Source organism: Lissotriton helveticus, chromosome 3_2 (assembly GCF_964261635.1).
Source record: "Lissotriton helveticus chromosome 3_2, aLisHel1.1, whole genome shotgun sequence".
In the NCBI taxonomy this organism is placed as follows: Eukaryota; Metazoa; Chordata; class Amphibia; order Caudata; family Salamandridae; genus Lissotriton; species Lissotriton helveticus.
The window spans coordinates 274,295,931-274,316,911 of NC_136062.1; the positions used below are offsets into that span (position 1 = coordinate 274,295,931).

General features: G+C 46.2%; 1 protein-coding gene across 2 annotated transcripts in view; it reads right to left on the reverse strand.

The window, feature by feature from the left end:
* Positions 1-20,981, reverse strand: part of TBC1D2B (TBC1 domain family member 2B) — a 285,950-nt gene that overhangs the window by 174,912 nt on the left and 90,057 nt on the right. Inside the window, exons 4-6 of one of the 2 annotated variants that reach the window (XM_078685205.1) lie at positions 16,748-16,911; positions 10,078-10,289; positions 158-199 (exon numbers count right to left, since the gene is read on the reverse strand). In XM_078685205.1, coding sequence (XP_078541331.1) covers positions 158-199; positions 10,078-10,289; positions 16,748-16,911 — 418 coding nt within the window. The remainder of the gene's footprint in view (positions 1-157; positions 200-10,077; positions 10,290-16,747; positions 16,912-20,981) is intronic. The other variant, XM_078685204.1, reaches the window with a different exon arrangement.

Genomic DNA, 20,981 nt, shown 5'->3' on the forward strand with positions numbered 1-20,981 from the left:
TGCTCCCGAAACACGTATTTCCCCTTAACTACAGCCCGCAATCCCATTAATTGTCTACGGTAAATGTATATGGCCCGTCCCCTTGCATTCCCTGGCCGGCTCAGGGGTAGCTGAAAACTCATTCCCAACCTCACAAATGCCACTTCCCAGCACTAACTTGTCGCTTGTCTGTTCCTCTATTCTCCTTCTTTTCTTCTCCCTAAAGAAAGAGAGAATAAAAGAAGTTTCAATCAGGCGCTGCATACAGCGTTGCGGAAGCAAGAAGCGAGCGGCGCGCACATACTCACGGCTCCACAGCATCCGCCATATTTCCCTCTCCCAGTCGGCGGCCCACAATGCCACAGTGCAGCGACCTGCGCTTTCCAGCCGCATAACTCTATGGCCATGTCAATTCCGAATGAGAAGTCGGAATAGCGCCAGAAAAACCGATTTAACCAGTGACTCAATGTTCATATATAGACATGGAAAAAGCACTATCATTTTATAGGAATGTGCATACTAAAGTAGCTTAGCATCGGTGACCGCCTCAATTTGAAATTATTCTTCAGAAGTTAATAAATTATCCGCGGTCGACAAGCAACCTTAAAACGTTTATACCAGGGGATAGTAACAAACTACATTATAGGATATTTGATAGAAGTTATACACAATGCTAAACACTAAATAATTTTTATAAAACTGCAGGTAAAATTTGTTTAAAAAATGTGGTTATAGTTGCTAATTTCAACTTGTCCGTCATGTTCTTCTACAGTTAATGTACTAACGCTTGGCTTTGTTGGACACAGTCACACAATTCCAGAACAAGCACCTACGAGGACACAGGGGGCGGGAGAGGACACGGACGGCGGGAGGGGGGCGGGAGAGGACACGGACGGCGGGAGGGGGGCGGGAGAGGACACGGACGGCGGAAGAGGACACGGACGGCGGGAGGGGACACGGACGGCGGGAGGGGACACGGACGGCGGGAGGGAGGCGGGAAATGTGCACAGGACAGCGAGGGGGGGCGGGGAGGCACACGGAGGGGGCGGGAATGGACAGCGCATCTGAAATCAATTTCAGTGAAAGGGGAGGGAACGGGAAAAAACGTAACTCCGCCCAGGGAAAAAATCTCGGGAACGCCCCCGAATCTGGTCCGGCCTTGACGGACAGATCCGGCACCCAATGGCTAGCCTCCATTTATGGAGCTAGCCAATGAGAGCCGGGGGACGTTCCCGAAGTCCTTATTGTCAACAAAGGATTTCACCTGCGCCGAAAAGCTGCGCAGAGCGCAGCCTTCGGCAGGCGAAACCCAAAAAGAGCGAAGAGAAAAGATAAAATGAGAACAATAGGAACTAGAAAAAAGAGAAAGACAAAAAGGTGGCACAGAGGAAAAATGGAGGAGGTAAAGAGGGGGGTGTGAGGAAAGAAACGTGGGGGACGAGAGAAGAAAGAGTGAGCAAAACAACGGTGGCGAGATTAGAGACTATATGTAGGGAGATAACGTTGTGGCTAATAGAGAAATATTGACTGCCGATTTTAAGAGATCTATAAAGTAAGAGATTGGAAAGAATGAAACATTTGGAGTAAGAGCTTTTGGGAAAGACACGCATTTAGAGGAACTGAGAATGTACGAGACATCCATGATAAAGAGAACGAGGACGCGCTAGAGAAAGCTGGAGAGGAGAGGTCTATAGAGAGGGGGAGGGCACAAGACAGACAAAGAACTGAAAAGAAAGTTTGGGAGGAAGAGGGATATAGAGTTTTAGTCAGATGTATAAAGAGAAAGACGCTGCTATCGCGAGAGAACTTCAGAGAGACAATGCTACAACTTCAGAAAGGTTGGGCGAGAGAAGAACTTTGAGACTTTTAGAGAGAGCGAGAAAGTGGGAGCGAGCGAGACAGCGGGAAAGTACATATAATAATGGGAAAAAGGAGAAGACACAATCCAGACGTTTAGTAGAATAGCTATGTCAGAATTTGGCCTCTTGCTCCCTCTGAGTTCTTCCCCCTCGAGCTGGATAATATATCCCTGGCGAAAAGCCAAATAAATTAAACCGGAGAACCCCCTAATTTCCTCCCGACTATCTTTTGTTTTACATGCATGTATATCATTTATTAACTGATCTAGGGAAAAAACGCAGTTGGCGTGCGCTCCACCTCATCAGGAGAAAAACAAGCACACATGGACAGCAGGAGGGGGGGCGGGAACGGGCACACATGGACAGCGGGAGGGGGGGCAGGAAAGGCACGGACAGCGGGAGGGGGCGGGAAAGGACAGCGGGAGGGCGGCGGGAACACGAAGAGCGGGAGGGGGGGGCAGGCGCACAAATGTGACACGGAACCACCAGGCACAGAGGTACCCCTGGACACCCTGCAATCGATCACCCTGATGGTTGGCGGGTGGAAACAAACGGATGACGGCACAGCCCGGGGAGGTCCTGCAGGCAACAACACAGGCCTCTGATCTCAGCTGCGGATGGTGGTGGGATCGATTGACCCCAGGGGGGCGAAAGATCACGGCGGCCATCATGCGGTCTGAGACCAGCGAGAAGTACACACCCGACATCGTCCAGCTACTTCAGGCCTGCCCCTACTCACTAACGCAGGGATCCCTCGGATTGTGGTGTGCAACAAAGTCGGCAATCGGCGACCTGCTCCATTCCTGTAATCCTGCATCAGCACATAAGACCTTGATATCCCTCAAAGTGATCAGGGCAGATCGGGGCACCATTGCCGAGAGTGCTGCACTGCGAGAGGGTGAACATCCGAAGGAACACAGACGTGCACGGTTAGAGTTACTGCAAATTCACTCAATCTGCATTGTGCATGTATGTACAGTGGGACCATGCAGCTTAGGCCAGGATTCTGCTAAAAGCCTCCCACAAAGAGAGAATGCACAAGCATTTACAATGCAACGGTTTCGCCTCAGTGTCGATCCGCGCGAGATCAGTGGACCCCGGGGTGCACTAGTGCACCATTGCAGCTCCAGTGCTTCAATGCACCAGCTCACCGACAGGGGTGGGAACGGACAGCGGGAGGGGGGGGCGGGAACGGGCACACATGGACAGCGGGAGGGGGGGCAGGAAAGGCACGGACAGCGGGAGGGGGGCGGGAAAGGACAGCGGGAGGGGGGGCGGGAACACGAACAGTGGGAGGGGGGGCAGGAACGGGAACACGGACAGCGGGAGGGGGGGCGGCGGGAACGGCCACAATCAAAAGCACTCACCTGGACTTCCTCCGGCGGCAGTCGGCCGCGGAATGACCAAAAGAAACATGGACGAGCAAAAAAATAAACCCCGCCCACCGCCGCAATGACGTGCTAAAAGGGGCTGGATGAGAAAAAATCTCAGGAACGCCCACGAGTCGCCTCACAGAATGACGGACGCCTCGGTTTTCCAATGGCTAGCCTCCATTTATGGAACTAGCCAATGGGAAACAGAGGCGGGACAAACATCCATACTGTAACTCAAAAGATTTCGCCCTGCGCCGAAAAGCTGCACGGCGCAGCTTTCGACGAGGCAAACCTAAAAAGGAGATCGATCCAACCCTAGCTGCTACAGACCGATCTCCCTGATTGACAATACTTTGAAGATCCTCTGGAGGATTTTGTTGAACAAAATAAGGTCTTGGGCTGAAGGGAATTCATTTTAAACAGATGTCAGCTGGGTTTTAGAAGCAAACTAGGAACAGTGGAACAGTGCCTTAACTTAAACTTAATTATTGGCAAGTACACGATAGCCCGGAAGTCACCTATTAACCGGGAAACATCCTTTACAACGCAACATTTACCACGCAGTGCTTTTACATCGCAACTTTTACAACGCAGACCATTACAACGCATTGCGCTGGGGGGCGCTCTAGGATAGGGAATACGTTTAATTTACTATCCAACACCTTCCCTAGTGTCCACGGGGACTGGAGTTGGAATAGTATATTAAACTATTCACTATCCAGCACCCCAAAGCGCTATGCGTTGTAAAGGCATGCGTTGTAAAAACAGCGTTGTAAAGGAATGCGTGGTAAAAGCATGCGTTGTAATGTCATACATCCCTATTAACCTGGCTTTCATGGACCTTACCTCAGCCTACAACTTTGTCAATAGGTCACGTCTGTGGTCGGTCCTTTTAAACTATGGGTTGGATGAGACATTGGTTCATTTTTTAGCATACTTGCACAGAAACTTGAAGGCACAGGTGAGGATTAGCAACGATGAGGAGGTTTCAAGGGACATCCTTATCGGTAGAGGGGTCAGACATGGGTGTGTACTGGCCCCTCTTCTATTTATCCTATACAGAAATGAACTACATAATGTACTGTCAGAACTTACCAATGACGTACCTATCATTAAAGGTAATGCACTTCCAGCCTACTATATGCGGATGATGCGGTCCTAATGGGCCGCACCCCGAATGCACTACGCACTTTAGTCAGGGGTTTTGTAATTTTTATGGCAGATTTAGATCTTTGCACCAATTTTAAGAAATCTTTTATAATGACCTTTATTGATCTTGAGTCTCCCCCAACCTAAACATGCAGAGGTAGTTTTATCTATAAATAAAATGTATAAAACACAGTGAATCCCCACCGCCACATATGTCGCAGAAGTTTGGGGTTTTATAAATTGTAGTGGAATCCAAAGAGAGGAAAACAGATTCTGTCGAAAACTCCTAGGGGCCCAAATGTCCCCACCAAACTTTGTGTGTCATAAGAAATTAAATTTGTTTTATATAGAAGATTTTATAAGGTCCCACCCAGCTATATTTTGGCTAAAAGTTTGGCAAAATCTGGCAGCTACCTTGACAAGGGAGATTATAGTTGACTGCCTCAATTGTGACAAGGGAGGGAGCATACCCTGGCTTTCCGCTATTAGAAAAAGTTAAAGTAGCGTGAATCTGGAGCATGTCTTTTTTAATCCTTTAGGCCAAGAGGGAATAAGTAAAAAGGACCTTATGGAAGCACTATATGATTCATACAATAATGCAAGATACGCCACAGAGCTTTCAAAATCATTAGTCGCCAGGTATATGTCACTAGTGGAGGCTGACAGCCCCCTAACCCATATGCCATCTAAATATCTTCTGAAGAATACAAGTCGTTGGGAGAGAAGCCTGCTCTTTCGCCTCAGGGACGGCACTTTAAAATATTCACTTTCCTTTGGGATTTAATAGTAACCTTGAGCAAATGCCCCGTCCCTGTGGCACTCATAGAAATCAAACGATGATAAATGTTTCATTTTTTTGTAATTTATATCAAAATTATACACAACAGTACTGGATACCCTATTTTAAGGCAGTTGCAAACATTAATTATAGATCAGCCTACTTGGAAATTCTCAAACTTGAAAGGGACGACTTGATCTTCCGCATCAGCTCCTTTCTGAGAGTGGCTGTACGTACACGTGCTTCTATGAGCACTTTGTTAGGAAAATGCTACTTACCAGTATGCATCTGTTCTTGGCATGTAGAGCTGCAGAGTTACACACTGTGCATAGATCGCCACCTAGTGTTGGGCCCGGATGTTTGCAGTTTGTTTTTGTCCTGAAAACTTCTTTGGAAATCACGAGATAGGTGACTCCTCCTTTGGACCACATTGCACATGGGCATCGGCTCCATCCTCAGATTGTTTTTTTCCGCCATCGGGCTCGGATGGGTTTTCTGCACTCCGGTTTGGAACCGAATTTCCTTCAGCACGCAATCCTCACCCAGTTAGACGGTATTGTTTCGATCGCGCTCCCCATCGACGCAATTCTTCACCACTTCGAAGTCTTTGATTCCGGTCGTCGACAAAGGCCTTCGGGCCTAACTGGGCCATACATTCTGGCTCATGGAAAGGATGCCATTCAAGAAGTGTCCTCAATGTGGGTCGAAGTTTCCCCACACCAATCTACATGAGGTGTGCAACCTTTGCCTCTCACCGGAGTACAAGGCCAAAGACTGTTAAGCCTGTGCGCCTCCTTCCGCTGCAAGAAGACGATTCGGAACAGACAAGCTCGAAGAACTATGGCTCGCTCGTCAGCTTCGATCTCGGACGACATCTTTCAAGAGGGCGTCGACATGCCAGAACACCAGCGGGCCGAAGCAAGTGCCAGCTACTTTGATGCCGAAGACTCAGACGTCGAGGACATCACTCCAGCTCAATGGGACGGAAGTAAGAACGTCGACCCCGACCCTTCCTCTCTAAAACAGCTTAGGTCACACCCTCACCTTCGGGCCCGGGTGCACACCGAGAGACTGCTTCCCACGCCCTGCCTTCGGGCCCGACAAAGCCTCGGCCTCGAGTCAGCCTATTTCCGGCAGCCGACATAGTCATAGCCATCCCCCACGGCTGCAAGATCACTCGCAGGGACCGCACTAACGGAGCAGGAGGAGGAATCGCCATCGTCCACAGGAACACTCCAAAAACCTTCACTTCCAGATCCACACCAATCCCAACACCACCCTCAGAGGAACCCTCATCTACAGACCACCCGGACCCCGACCACAGATCAGCGACTCCATCGCCGAATTCGTCAGCATGCATGCCCTCGCCTCCACCGACTACATCCTTCTCAGGGACCTGAACTTCCACCTAGAGGACAACAACGACCGCAACTCCACCACCCTGATCGACAACCTCTGACTCAGACAACTCGTCACAACACTCACCCACTCCGCCGGCCACACGCTTGACCCCATCTTCTCCACAAGCTCCCACGTCTCCTTCAAACCACACCACCGAACTGCACTGGAACTACCATCGCTGCATCCACTTCACCTTCCGGAAACCCACCACGCACCACCGCACCAAACAGATTCCCCGCCGCTGCTGGAGCAAAGTCACCGAAGACCAGCTAATCACCACCCTCGCCCAGAGCCCACCCCCAGACTCCTCCGACCCAGACACCGCCGCCTGCAACCTCAGACAATGGATCGACGACTGTGCCAACACCCTTGCCCCGATCAAGAAACCCTCCAACAGACACACCAGGAAGAAAGCCAGCTGGTTCACTGAAGACCTCAAGACCTCCAAGCAAACCTGCCGAAGGCTAGAGAGGAAATGGCACCATGAACAGACACCGGACAACTACGCAGCCCACAAGAACGCCAACCGCAGACACCGTCACCTCATCAGATCCACCAAAAGGGCCTCCTTCAAAGACCGTCTAGACAACAACGCACACAACATCAAAGAGCTCTTCAACATCGTGAAAGAGCTCTCCAACCCTAGCTCTAAAACCATTGACATCCCACCCTCGCAACACCTGTGTGACTCCCTTGCCACCTTCTTCCATCGCAAGATCGCAGACATCCACGACAGCTTCAACGCTCCACCGATCGTCCCCACAGCCACCGTCCGCACTGACCCCCTACTCTCCTGGACCAACATAAACGACGACAACACCATCAAAATCATGAACACCATCCACTCCGGATCTGCGTCAGACCCATGCCCACACAACATCTTCAACAAAGCCAGCACCACCATCGCACCCAATCTCCGGAAAGCCATCTACATCTCCTTCGAGACAACAACCTTCCCAGAGAGCTGGAAGCACGCCGAGATCAACACCTTACTCAAAAAACCCAAGGCTGACCCCAAGGACCTCAAGAACTTCCGGCCCATCTCCCTGCTCCCATTCACGGCGAAGGTCATCGAGAAGATCGTCAACAGACAACTGACCCGCTACTTTGAGGAGAACAGCATCCTGGGCCGTCACAGTCCGGGTTCCGCAGCAACAACAGCACCGAAACTGCCCTCATCGCTGCCACCGATTACATCAGGGCCATGCTGGACAACGGGGAAACCGCGGCCTTCATCCTCCTGGACCTGTCAGCCGCCATCGACATTGTCTGCCACCACACCCTACGCACAGGCCTCTACGATGCTTTGATCCGAGACAAGGCTCTGGACTGGACCACCTCCTTCCTCTCCGGCAGAACCCAGAGCATCCGCCTCCTCCCTTTCCGCTCCAAAGCCACAGAGATCATCTGCGGCGTACCCCAGGGCTCATCTCTCAGCCCGACACTGTTCAACAGCTACATGGCACCGCTCGCCCACGTCGCCCGACTGCACGACCTCAACATCATCTTCTACGCCGATGACACCCAGATCATCTTCTTCCTCACCAAGGACCCCCTCACCGCCAAAACCAACCTCCACGAAGGAATGAAAGCCGTCGCAGAGTGGATGAAGAACAGCCGACTGAAGCTAAACTCGGACAAGACAGAAGTCCTCATCCTCGGCCCCACCCCCTCAGCCTGGGGCGACTCCTGGTGGTCGATCTCACTGGGAACAGTTCCAACACCCACCGACCACGCTTGCAACCTAGGGTTCATCTTCGACTCTACCCTATCCATGATAAAACAGGTCAACGCCGTCTCATCCTCCTGCTTCAACACCCTCCGCATGCTACGCAAGATCAACAGGTGGATCCTCACCGAAACAAAAAAACGATCACCCAGGCCCTCGTCAGCAGCAGGCTGGACTACGGAAACGCCCTCTACACAGGTGCATCAGTTAAACTACTGAAACGACTTTAATGCATCCAAAACGTCTCTGGGCGCCGGATCCTCGACATCTCTTGCCACAGCCACATCACTCCCCACCTGAAAGACCTTCACTGGCGCCCCGTCAACAAGAGGATCACCTTCAAGCTCCTCACCCATGCACACAAGGCACTCCACAACACCGGACCAGCATACCTCAACAGATGACTCAGCTTCTACATCCCCCACCCAACAGCTCAGCTCCACCGACCTCGCCCTCACCACTGTCCCCTGCATCTGAAGAGCGACCTCCGGCAGCAGATCATTCTCCCACCTCGCCGTCAAGACCTGGAACACCCTCCCCATACTCCTCCGGCAGACCCAGGATCTGCTAACCTTCAGAAGACTCCTCAAGACCTGGCTATTCGTGCAGTAGCAGCATTATTATGTTGCCACCTGCCCGTTTTTAACTTTTTCTATGTTATTGTTGTTTTGTACAAAACGTTCTTTTTAACATATATTCATAATGGAAGTCTTTGTAACTTGATAATCTCATTTTTATCTATTTATATTGTGTTTTTAACACAAATGGTATGTTGCTGGTATTTTTGACCTGTGCTTTCATGGATATTTTATATCCGAATAAAGATTATTGAATTGAAAAGTCAAACATTTGCTGAAGACATTGAGGAATTACATATGATGTTTAACAAGGATATAGTAGATATAGTAAGAACAAGCAACATACTACAATCGCTCCTGGACAAAATGAGAATATAATGTGAAAAACCTGGGTATTACAAATAAGAGAAATATAACATGTCCTTGAGTCTAGAACGCAAACAAACAGCCCAAAATCATTATATTAGTGAAGACTTGCAAAGAAAATGAAAGACTTCACTTATCTATTCTCATCTCAGAAAAGGTAATGTAGATAGAACATTCTGCTAAAACAAGAACAGGAGAGACACCAGAAATCCACATGTTGAGATTCTTGGAAAATATGACAATGGAAGGATAGCATTCTTTGAAACTGTGTTCCGAGCCAAACAGACCAAGTTGTGCATGTGAGACACTGAGAGCTTGCTCATCAAGTAACGGAAAAAGTGAAGCTGTTGAGAGAAGATTCTGCAAAAAGACCCCAGGTTCCTTTACGCACACTTAAAAGGAGGAACCTGGTACTAGCCCATAGAAATAAGAGATGAAACAACATCTCAAGAAGTATATGCTTATGTGCAGCATTTGCTGTTATTTCTAGCTTTTTCTTTTTTTTTGCAAAAAAGGAAATTGAAATTTGATTTACTCAACCTAATTTCTTCCATTATGAAAATATGCTTCCACTGGATTTAATTTAAAATGAAATAGCAGAGGATGCTGCCTTCAGAGTGACATTTTATCTAGGAAAACAAGACAATTTAAACAAGTTCTGAGATAGACACATAGCAAAGAATTTACACCTTTGAATATCAAAAAGATTGCAGGTTAATTGTTACAACTCACCTAAAAAAATCCTGTCTAAACCACAAGGATAACATATTCCCACAATAAACATCTTACCTATTACTTTTTTACCCCCCCCCCCGGTCCAGTAAATTCATATGCACTTCATTTAGTCATCCTGCCAAATACATACCTTTTGACTAGATAGCTCTTTCTTTAGACTTTCAATTTCGTCTTGCTGGCTTTGAAATTTCTGTTCTATTTCATAAGTTGGTTTATTTTCACTGCCAGAACTCCATTCAATATTTGACGATTCAATGCTATTGCGATTTTTATTTGATCCCATCAAGTCTCGTAATGGCCTTTTTCCTTTGTATGGAATGTGTGCAAAGTTAAAGGAGAAACCTGAAACAATCACATAGATATAGACATTTTTAAATTGTCTTTTTTACATGCTTTTATTTACATGCTTTCATGCACTGTTAACCTTGGCAAATGCTTTTCAATAGGGTAAAAGTAAAGTGAGTCAAAACCCTCTCCCCGATTATAAAATAGACCTTGTCAATACAGATTGCTGGTTTCCACTAGGCAAACTCCAAAAACAAACTTATCTGTTTTGGAGGAGTCCCCAACAATACTCTGAGAAGATAGAAGGCCGGGTATGTATAAGTCTTGTTGTACAGAACGTGTTAACACTGGGTAGCCAACTCAGGGTCTACAAGATATCTCTAAATCTAGGCCTATAGCTATTGAAATGCCCCCTGGTGCACCCTTCAAGTGGCTTATTTCATAATAGTACACTACATATATTTAGTAAAGCAATAAAACAAATGGCATTGTTTAAATGGAAATGTATATACTGTAATTTTCATGTACATTTGCAAACTAATTTTTAGAGATCAATAAAAGTTCTTCCAGCTGGGACTCTACGGTGAAAACATCCTAGTGTGAGGACAGTTGAAGACCGAGTAATCACCTTGCTCCAAGAAGCAACACTCAGATGGTAGTGGGTTCTCTTCTATTCTCCTAATTTATCCAGTCACCCTGTTAGGTCAATGCTGGAGCTGCACTTAGTGGCAAGCTTCCAGTTGTGCATATCGGAGTCTGTCATCTTCGAAAACAGATACTGCAATTATAAAGTTCTGTCAGTTTCTGAAGTGGTCACTTGACCAAGAAACTAATTCTACTGATGAGCCGATTGAAAACACAAAGCCAAACTCTTCTAAAAGTGAACACTGGAAAGAATACTTCTTCCACATTTGACAGCAAATACATACAGGATCAGTGGAGAAAACAAGATGATTCTATATTGCCAGTCAATATTATAATTGTCTAATTGTACTACTACTGAAAACTATTTGGAATACAAAGAATGCACACATACACGACTCTATGAAACATTTTTGGGTCGATATTGGAGGAAGGGGTAATTGAGCTATCCTTAGAAGAGAGATAATATTTTCACATGTGTTTTTGTAAAATACACTTATGGCCCCATTGTGATACTGTCGGATTTGAAACAGATGGTCGGGTCGACTGGTTTCTGATAGACTCAAGAAGTCCATCGGCCACTCATAATCCGCTATGTATGGTGTTTACGCCATGGGGATTATGATGTTGATTTTCTGACATGAATAACCCGTCAGAAAGAGACTTCGGGGGCTCCTAGCAGGGCCCCCTTGCCACAGCTACCACCAATTGGAGTCCGGGGGGACAGGGTGGGGGGTCGAGGGGGAGGAGGTGCGGGGTGCACCTATGGTGCCTCCCTGTTAATGCCTGCACCAAGTGGCAGGCACCATTAGATGCTTCACATAAGGTGCGGGGATTATCAAAAACACTTATTTTTCTACGGGAGCACTTGCTGCGGCCGGTTTACGGCCACCAAAACACACAAGGTGATGGACGGAATGTTGTACATTGGCAAAACATTCACCTCCAGTCACAGAACTGGGTTTAATCCATCGTTATTTTGCTCACCACGCCACCCCAGTTCAGAAATGGCAATATGCAAATCAGTCTTGACTCTGTGCCTCATGGGAACAGTCCAACCCGAACTGCCAAGCCATGTCTTCCCTGGACCGGAATCAAGCATCCTATGACCAGTTTCTGGCTATCAGCCGTCATCAGCCAGGATAGCTTAACTCCAGTGGCGTGGTGAGCACGGGACCCACGTCTGGGCATACCCTTGCCACATAGGGCGTACAACAAAGCACACAAGGTGATGGATGGAATGTTGCACATTGGCAAAACATTCACCCCCAGTCACAGATCTGGGTTTAATCCATCATTATTTTGCTCACCACGCCACTCCAGTCCAGACATGGCCATATGCAAATCAGTCTTGACCCTGGGGTGGCGGAGTGAGCTAAAGAATGATGATGGATTAAACCCAGATCAGTTGACTGGGGGTGAGTGCTTGCAATGTTCAACACTCCGTCCATCATCCCCTTTGGTTTTGCTTTGTTCGCCCTAAGTTGGCAGGGTATGCCCAGACGTCGGTCCCTTGCTCACTTTGCCACTGGATTAAAGCTAGCCTGGCTGATGATGGCTGATTAGCCAGAAACCGGTCCCAGGATGCTTGTTTTCGTTCCAGGGAAGACATGGCTTGGCAGTTCGGACTGGACTGTTCCCATGAGGCACAGGGTCAGACTGATTTGCATATGGCTATGTCTGAACTGGGGTGGCGGAGTGAGCTAAAGAATGATGATGGATTAAACCCAGATCAGTTGACTTGGGGTGACTGCTTGCAATGTTCAAAACTCCATCCATTATCCCCTTTGGTTTTGTTTTGTTCGCCCTAAGTTGGCAGGGTATGCCCAGACGTGGGTCCCTTGCCTACTTTGCCACTGGATTCAAGCTAGCCTGGCTGATTAGCCAGAAACCGGTCCCAGGATGCTAGTTTCCGGTATAGGGAAGACATGGCATGGCTTCTCTGTAAAGATATGCTAACAGGTAACCAACTCAGGGCATTACGCCCCTTTAGCCATGACATCTGTATAACTCTGAATCCTCTACTAGCTGGTGCACAAACATGCCCGAAGTGTAGCCTTACCCTGACTAATTACCAGCCCTATCCCGATACCCCACAGGGGACTGTTTTTAAATCCCATCAACAGAAAGTGAGTTTGAAAGAATATTTATTCCTTCTGATTAACTGCCGTTCACTGCCCCAGCATAAATTAGATATTTTCCACCTATTGATTGACATAAAGCCCACCGCCATATTTTTAACTGAGACATGGCTTCATGATGGATCGGGCCCTGATGTTGCAACCGCCCTCCCCCCGAGCTACGCTATAGCTAGGAGAGATAGGGTAGGACAAATAGGAGGGGGTATTGCTATCATCTACAGCAGAGACTACGTGTGCACTTTTGAACCTGCAGCTATCCCTAACTGCGAGGCTGCATCTTTCAAAATTTCCCTTAGTCCAAATTTCACCTTTTCCGGCCTATTAATCTACCGACCACCAGTAAACAACCCCTCTTGGTCAGACGACTTGGCAGACTTTATCCTACCCCTACATCTAAAAGCCCAAAACTATACTGTACTAGGAGATTTGAATCTTCATCTAGATGACGTCCAAAACAAGACCTGTAAAAATCTAATAGATGACCTCATGGTGTTGGACATGACATTACGAAATAGTGGTCCAACTCACAAAGCCGGACACTTGTTGGACCCTATAATATCAAACATGAAAGAACTTTCATGGCTTAACACCACGCCTGTTCCTTGGTCAGATCATTTTCTTCAAAGTTTCGCCATTTTGCTAGAGCCCAAGAAAGGTTCAAATCCGACTCCCGCAGAATCTTTTAGAAGAAACTGGAAATTCCTAAACTTGGATGATCTGAACAATGCTTTGAAGGAAGATCACCCGACTTTGGATGGAGATATGGATAGCATTGCAGAGTTAACACAAAAGTGGCTAACTGGTGCCGTTGACACTTGCTTGCCCCTAGCTCGTTGCAAAGGGAAAGTCCATCGCCCTCCTGCTCCCTGGTTCACAGAAGCCTTGAAGAAAGAAAAATCTACCTGTAAGAACCTAGAGAGGCAGTGGCGAAAAAATTACGACCTTTATCAAAAAGAAGTTTACCGAAAGGCCAGAAACTGTTACCATTCAGCATGCATGAAAGCTAAAGCTTGCTATGTCACCAATACTATTAACATGGCCGTAAATAAATCCCAGACTCTCTTTAACACGGTAAAAGAGTTAGCTGGGGAGAACGCTAGAGCAGAACCTACCCCTCTTAATACCCAGCAATGCCAGGACTTGGCCTCTTTCTTCACGAATAAGATTGAGAACATCGTCTCTAATATTAAAAATGCCAACATGTCAACAGACGAACAAGGGAACACCACCCGAGTCCCTAGAGTAAACTGTCGTCTTGAAGCCTGGCCGCCTATTAAATTAGACATACTGAAGGAACTATTAAAATCAATCAAATCGGGTTCCCCACGGGACCCTATTCCTGTCAGTATCATAAACAAATTAAAGGATGCTGCTTTAACTCCCATAGCAGAAATACTGAATGCCTCCATAGAGCAAGCCATAGTTCCTGCTCTATGGAAACATGCTATGGTCAGCCCCCTACTTAAAAAACCAGGCGCAGACCCTATGATATTGGCTAATTATCGCCCAATCTCTTTGCTACCTGCCTTTTCCAAGATCTTAGAGCGGCATATCCACAAGGCACTCTCAACCTATGTAGAAAACAATAATCTCCTACATTCGTCTCAATCTGGGTTTAGGAGTGGTTTTTCTACTGAGACGGCCCTGCTCGGGGTCACAGAAAAGATCAGGGAGCTTATGGATGATGGCCAAACAGTAGCACTGGTCTTGTTAGATCTCAGTGCGGCCTTCGACACCATTTCTCACTCCATACTGTTAGACAGGCTGGGGGAGAATGGTGTCGAAGGCAGAGCTCTGGAATGGATTAGATCCTACCTATCCCTCCGCACTTTTCAGATCTCCTCTTCGGAGGCATGCTCTGAGGTATTCCACTCTCCTCACGGTGTGCCACAAGGATCAATTTTGAGCCCTCTGTTTTTTAATTTATACCTACGCCCACTGGCCAACCTTGCAGAAAATTTTGGCCTAAGTTTAATGACCTATGCAGATGACTCACAAGTCTTATTCTCACTTTCTAAATCTGATGTCTCTACCCCATCTGCACTAAAAGTAGGCCTCCAAGAAATTTTTTGTTGGATGTCAGACAACCAACTTAAACTAAATGGAGATAAAACAGAGGTTCTCCTGTTGGGAAATAGTAAAGATCTCTGGAATGATTCCCATTGGCCACCATCATTGGGTAAACTCCCATCTCCAGCCTCTCAGGTTAGAAACCTTGGGGTCATCATTGATGACTGTTTATCCATGTCCCAGCAAGCCAACAAAGTAGCAGGTATATGCTTCACCATTCTCAAATGGTTACGCAAAATCATCTGGATGCTGCCACCTACTACCCAGAAGACCGTGGTCAACGCCTTAGTGACATCGCGGCTTGATTACGGTAACATCTTATACCTGGGCTCAAATAAGGCAGTGATAAAGCGTCTGCAACTAGTGCAGAACGCTGCGGTTAGACTGCTTTGCAAAATCCCCAGATCGGCTAGGATCACCCAACATCTCAGGGATCTGCACTGGCTTAAGGTCGAGAACCGTATTTGTTTCAAAGCCTTGAGCTACCTATTTAAAATCAAAGCTGGCACGGCCCCCAAATATCTTCAGGCCCTTGCTAAGCCTTACCTCCCAAACCGCAACCTGCGTTCAGGTACAGCGGCAAACTTTGTAGTACCAAGGTTTAAACGAGCCAGAATAGGCGGGAGATCTTTCTCCTACCTAGGGCCAATGCTGTGGAACACACTGCCCATCCACATACGCAAGGAGGAAAGCTACGTGAATTTTAGAAAGAGCATAAAAACGTGGCTGTTTAATAAATAATTGCTTTGTCTGTTCTCTCCCCAGTGATATTTGAGTGTTTTGCAGTTCTGGCGCCGGGAAACCCTTTGTGGGTAGCTGCGCGCCTTACAAATGCTATAAAATAAATAAATAAATAAATCAATGGCTTGGCACAAAATCAAGCACTCTGCCTTCAGGATTGTCAAGGCTTGCCATAGGAGTGACATATAGGTTATTATGTGTCTATATGTATAGGTAGATATAGGTATATTATACTTAAGTAAGGGGTTCTTATACAACCTTACCCAGGCTGCAAGTGCAGACCTGTGGTGCCATTGTGGAAGGCTTCCCAGGGGTAGCATAATACATGCTTCAGCCCCTGGTAGGCCTCTGGGGTACCTATGTCCTTGGTACCCAAGGTACCAGGGGCTCACAAGGTAACTAAGTAACCAATCTGGTATGTACCTAAAGTACATGCAATCAATTTAGAGAGAGAACAGCTAGGCTGTGGTCCTGATTAGCAGGGCCACAGCCAGACTGAAGTAGAAAAACCAGTGAAACACAGCAAAAAGTGGGCGTAACCATAGGAAGCAGACCCTACTTTCCAACAGGCAGTTCGGGCTGGACTGTTCCAATGAGGCACAGGGTCAGACTGATTTGCATATGGCTATGTCTGAACTGGGGTGGTGGAGTGAGCTAAAGAATGATGATGGATTAAACCCAGATTAGTTGACTAGGGGTGAGTGCTTGCAATGTTCAACACTCCGTCCATCCTCCCCTTTGGTTTTGCTCGGTTTACGGCCACAGCACAAGCTCCCATAGAAAAATGGGAGTGTACGCCCGCACCATGTGTGATCACATCCTAATAATGCGGTCGGGTCCCGATTTTGCAACGTGTATCCGCTCGACATCGTGAGGAGGTCTTGGATGTCTAAACACAGTGTACTTTTTATAGAACAGTACCTTTATTTCCTTCCACTGAACTTTTTCTTCTCTCTTCATGAGCAATGGATTCTTCTAACTCCTTTGTGGTTGGATCCAACATCTCCCAATCTTCCTGCGTGTAAAACAGGCTCTTCCGGTTTTCATGGCCTCCTTTGCCTGGTTTTAAGGAAATCATAGAATTTCTGTAAAATAAAGAGACTACTATTAATTAACATAAAAATAATATGTAAATAGGGCATTTTGGGTAGGAAAAAATAATGTGAATTTACTCCCTTAGTTAGACTAGTTTATAGTACTCTAGACCATTTCAGTTAAGACACTATAACAAAATGTGGAAATATGGATAGATTTTAATAAGGTGCCTCGTCAGACGATTGCATGATGTAATATTAAATCACTGGTTAGCATGGCAAGGAAACCATGGAGTATTTCGTACCTGACAATCCTAAGGAAAGTGAGTTGATGTTAACCTTTTTGTTTTTCTGTCGATTTAAGCTGGTTTCAGGACTGTTTGCTAAGTCTAAATTAGACTGTCGATAAATGCACATTGGCCTTTTTGTCAAACTAAAAAAAAAAGACTTACTTAAAACACTAGCTTGTATCTTCTTGGAAATCCTAAACAGTAGGATTTAGGTGAAGGAGAAGGAGTTTCTATAGTGGAAGACCTCAGTCTATTCTTTGAATGACAACCTTGTGAACCTTGTTTCTTCACGTAACCCCAACTACTAAATAACTGACCATTTGAATGTTTGCTTCTCATTGTTATTATGGAGCCCATATTTCCGTTGGATTATCAATAATTTAATTTAGAAAGGCAGCCCCGCACTATCATACACTTTGAAAAGCCCCTTTTGCTCGAACTCTGCACCGATTGTTAATTTGAAGCAAACACATTTTTTGTGATTTATGCAGATTGGTTTATCGAGTGAACACCAGATGATGAAGCCATCACGTGGTGTGTTCCCACTCTGAACACAGCTCTTGATGCAGCGCAGCAAACTCTCCAGTATGGGACCCAGCTCATGCAAAACACACACAGACACAGGTACGCCGCTGGTCATCGCCACGGTCCGTCACGCGGTTGCAAGGCAACACAAACAATGAAGAATGCCATGGTGCTCCGTAAATGTGTTTAAGATATGGTCGGCCATAGTATTCAAAACAAGCATTAAAAAGGCAATAGGTCTCGCCTTTTATTAAGTTAAAGCCATTTGCTTTGCTATACAATACCATTAGCAAAGCAAATGGCTTTAACTTAATCAAAGGCGAGATCTATTGCATTTTCAATGCTTGTTTTGTTAGGCACGAGTTGATTACGTGATTTGGACAGAATCATAGGATGTTGATTGTCCCTGCCGAGACTCGAACCTTGTTCCCCTGCTTCAAGGTCGACCGCTCTAGCCGTTAGGCCACATCCTCTATTAGCCTCTGTAGTGACACACTCCAATCCTATCTCCAAATAGGCATTAGAAACCATGCTGTGATCTGGCAGTAACCGCATCCGAAACTGGAAGGGTCAATGACTGAATGTCTGTGTATTTTTGCAAGGGTAAATTCGGAGTCAATGCATTTAGAGCAAAATATTTTAAAAAACGAAACTGCAGGAGCCTTGTTTGGTGCAGACACTTAAGACTGGAGCTTTCACAAGTTGGTGATCAGAGTAGGACTAGGAAATGGATAACCAGTACCGATATAGTATAGCGTTTCTTATCGGGATATCTCTGCAGTTCCCTTACTTTTAGGAATGATGCACTGATGGTTCCATGTAAGTTAATTGTAACACTACTCCAAATTAAAGATTTGATTGTGTTAAGAAGACAAAGCCTGCTCCACGCAACCAAAACTTTCACATGCTGGTCGCAACTTGAGAAAAATATTATGGCCGCAATTACAGGACTTGAGGGTTTATAAAAGCAGTTGTTTCCAATTTTAACTCCCATTAGAGTCTTTGCTATCATCTACAACAATACAAACGCAGAAAGGAATTGCATCAAACTTGGCATGAAACAAGAACGCCGTTAGCGCCTTTACTTGGTTTTGTGTTAATCTGTTCAGCAGGTGATGATAAATTAGTGTTAGCAAAATATGTGGCATGAGCTTTGATGGGTTAAAAGTTAAAGTATTGTAACCTATTAATGTGTGAGTGCTCCGTGGATTCTCAAATTCACAGAGGATTCATGAATCTATTATAAAGATAAAATACAGGCACACCATTGGACAATTTAGCTTTTTCTCCTGCCATCCATTACAGATTTGCAAAGTGTGGATTTTCTTATCTGTCGTGCTGTGACTGACTGGCCATCACAGAAAAAATTGTGAGGCATAGGGCTTAAACGAGCAGGTTGCTTCCAAGACCAATGTGGGTGGAGGCCCATCCCATCAAAGAGACCACCCTTTTTTGAAGTTCATTTTTTTTTTGCAGGATTTACAAATCCAGAATTTGGTTATCGAATCCTTGACCCTCCTTTTACCCCAGGTATTGTCTTGGGGGTTTCGGAATGTGAGAATCTGATCCAAGATTCTCAAATCCTGAAAAGAAAATTCCCCAAAAATTATTTGGTGTACCTGAGCTACGCAATGCCAGTGACTATTGCTTATGTGGTGAGTGCGCGCAGCACCCGGTCGTAGCCTAAGCCATACCCCAGACCCTGCCAAAGGCTATGCGCAACAAGAGTTGTCCATCTGTAGTGGCTCTGCGGCCAATCTACGCTGGCAGTCCAAAGTGTTGAAAGCAGCGCCTCCTCTTCAGCCAGTGACAGAACAGAAAGTAGCAGTGACAGTGAGACTGACAACAAAGTTAGAACTCACAAAAAAAAACGCAAAGGAGGTTCCAGAGGAGAACAGCAGCGATTCTGGGAAAAAAAAAGAAAAACGTAATAGCAGTGTTTCCAAACCTCGTCATAATGGAGAAGGGGGTAGGGGAAAGCCCAATACCGGTAGATATGACAATAAAACAGAGCATCCAACATGCATACATCACAATCAGGCTAAGGGCCAAGGTGACCGGCATGAGCGGGACAGCAGGAGCAATAGAAGACGAGAAAAGTCAAAGTCCGCGCAGACTGAACAAGCTGGCTCCGTAGAGCCGACAGGGGGGGAAACTGAAAGTGCACGATACAGCGCTGCCAGCTTCTGGACAGGAGATGTGCACGCGTACGGAGTGCACATCTCCTGTCCGCGCGTGCCACCTCCTGTCTCCCTTCGGGACAGAAAGCAGCAGCAATAGTGTCGTTAGCGAAGCAGCTGCGCTGCATTCGCTAGCGAGACCTAAACAACCAGTTGGGATTTCAGCTTGTTTCCTCTGTGTTTCTATTCCTTTAGACATCAAACCCATCCACGTCACCACTTTTGGTAGCACAGACACAGCCAAGTTATAAGTATAGCATATTTATTTAAGAGTCGCTGCCAGATACGTCTATACAGAGCAACCCCAGGCAGGACTATATTACATTACAGAACCCCACAATGACATTCCCATTATAGAGCTAAACCATCACGGATGCCACCTTCCATAGAGTGCATTTACAACAGCCAGCATACTATCTTTTTGATCTATTTGTCTGCAGAGTTGAGATCGAATATATGAGTAAATAGCTAATTTGGATCACAAATGATGAGAAATATATCCTTTTGTTCCTTCTGTTTTTGGGAAGTTTTTCAAAAGCAGTTTTATGACCAAATAATGCATCTTCTGTACAAACTGGTTGAGTAAAAATGTTTTGATGCATTAGATAGAAAACCCGGAACACTTTTAAATCTGAGGTTGTAACCAATGCATACAAAATCTAGCACCCATGTTTCTTTTGTGATATCCTGCCGTGCTGGAAGATGCTTGAATGTCCTCTGTCTCACTGTAGTACTGAGCTATGGCCCTTTTAGCACAGATTAAGGTTGTGGATTGCCTCTGCCACTAGTAGAATGTATTGTGCGTTTGCAAATTGAAAGTATGTTTCTGTTACCTTTAAGGCACTTTAATTAGCTTGTGGATGAGTCACCATAACTTTTGCATTTGAAAGCAAGTGTAAAGTGCACGTTCGCCAATGTAGCTTGGTGCCGAGTTACAAATGGTTAGTACACATTTAATCTACCACAGGAGTTTCAAACCTGTGACTATGGAGTCAAAGATCCCTGAAGTGAAAGCACTAGTTCACTGAACCACCTCAACAAAAAGTTAAGTTAACCTTTTCAAGGATTCTTGGGAGTGTCGTCTCGGTCTTGGATATTTGGGACAACAAATGTAGGATTCCTCACA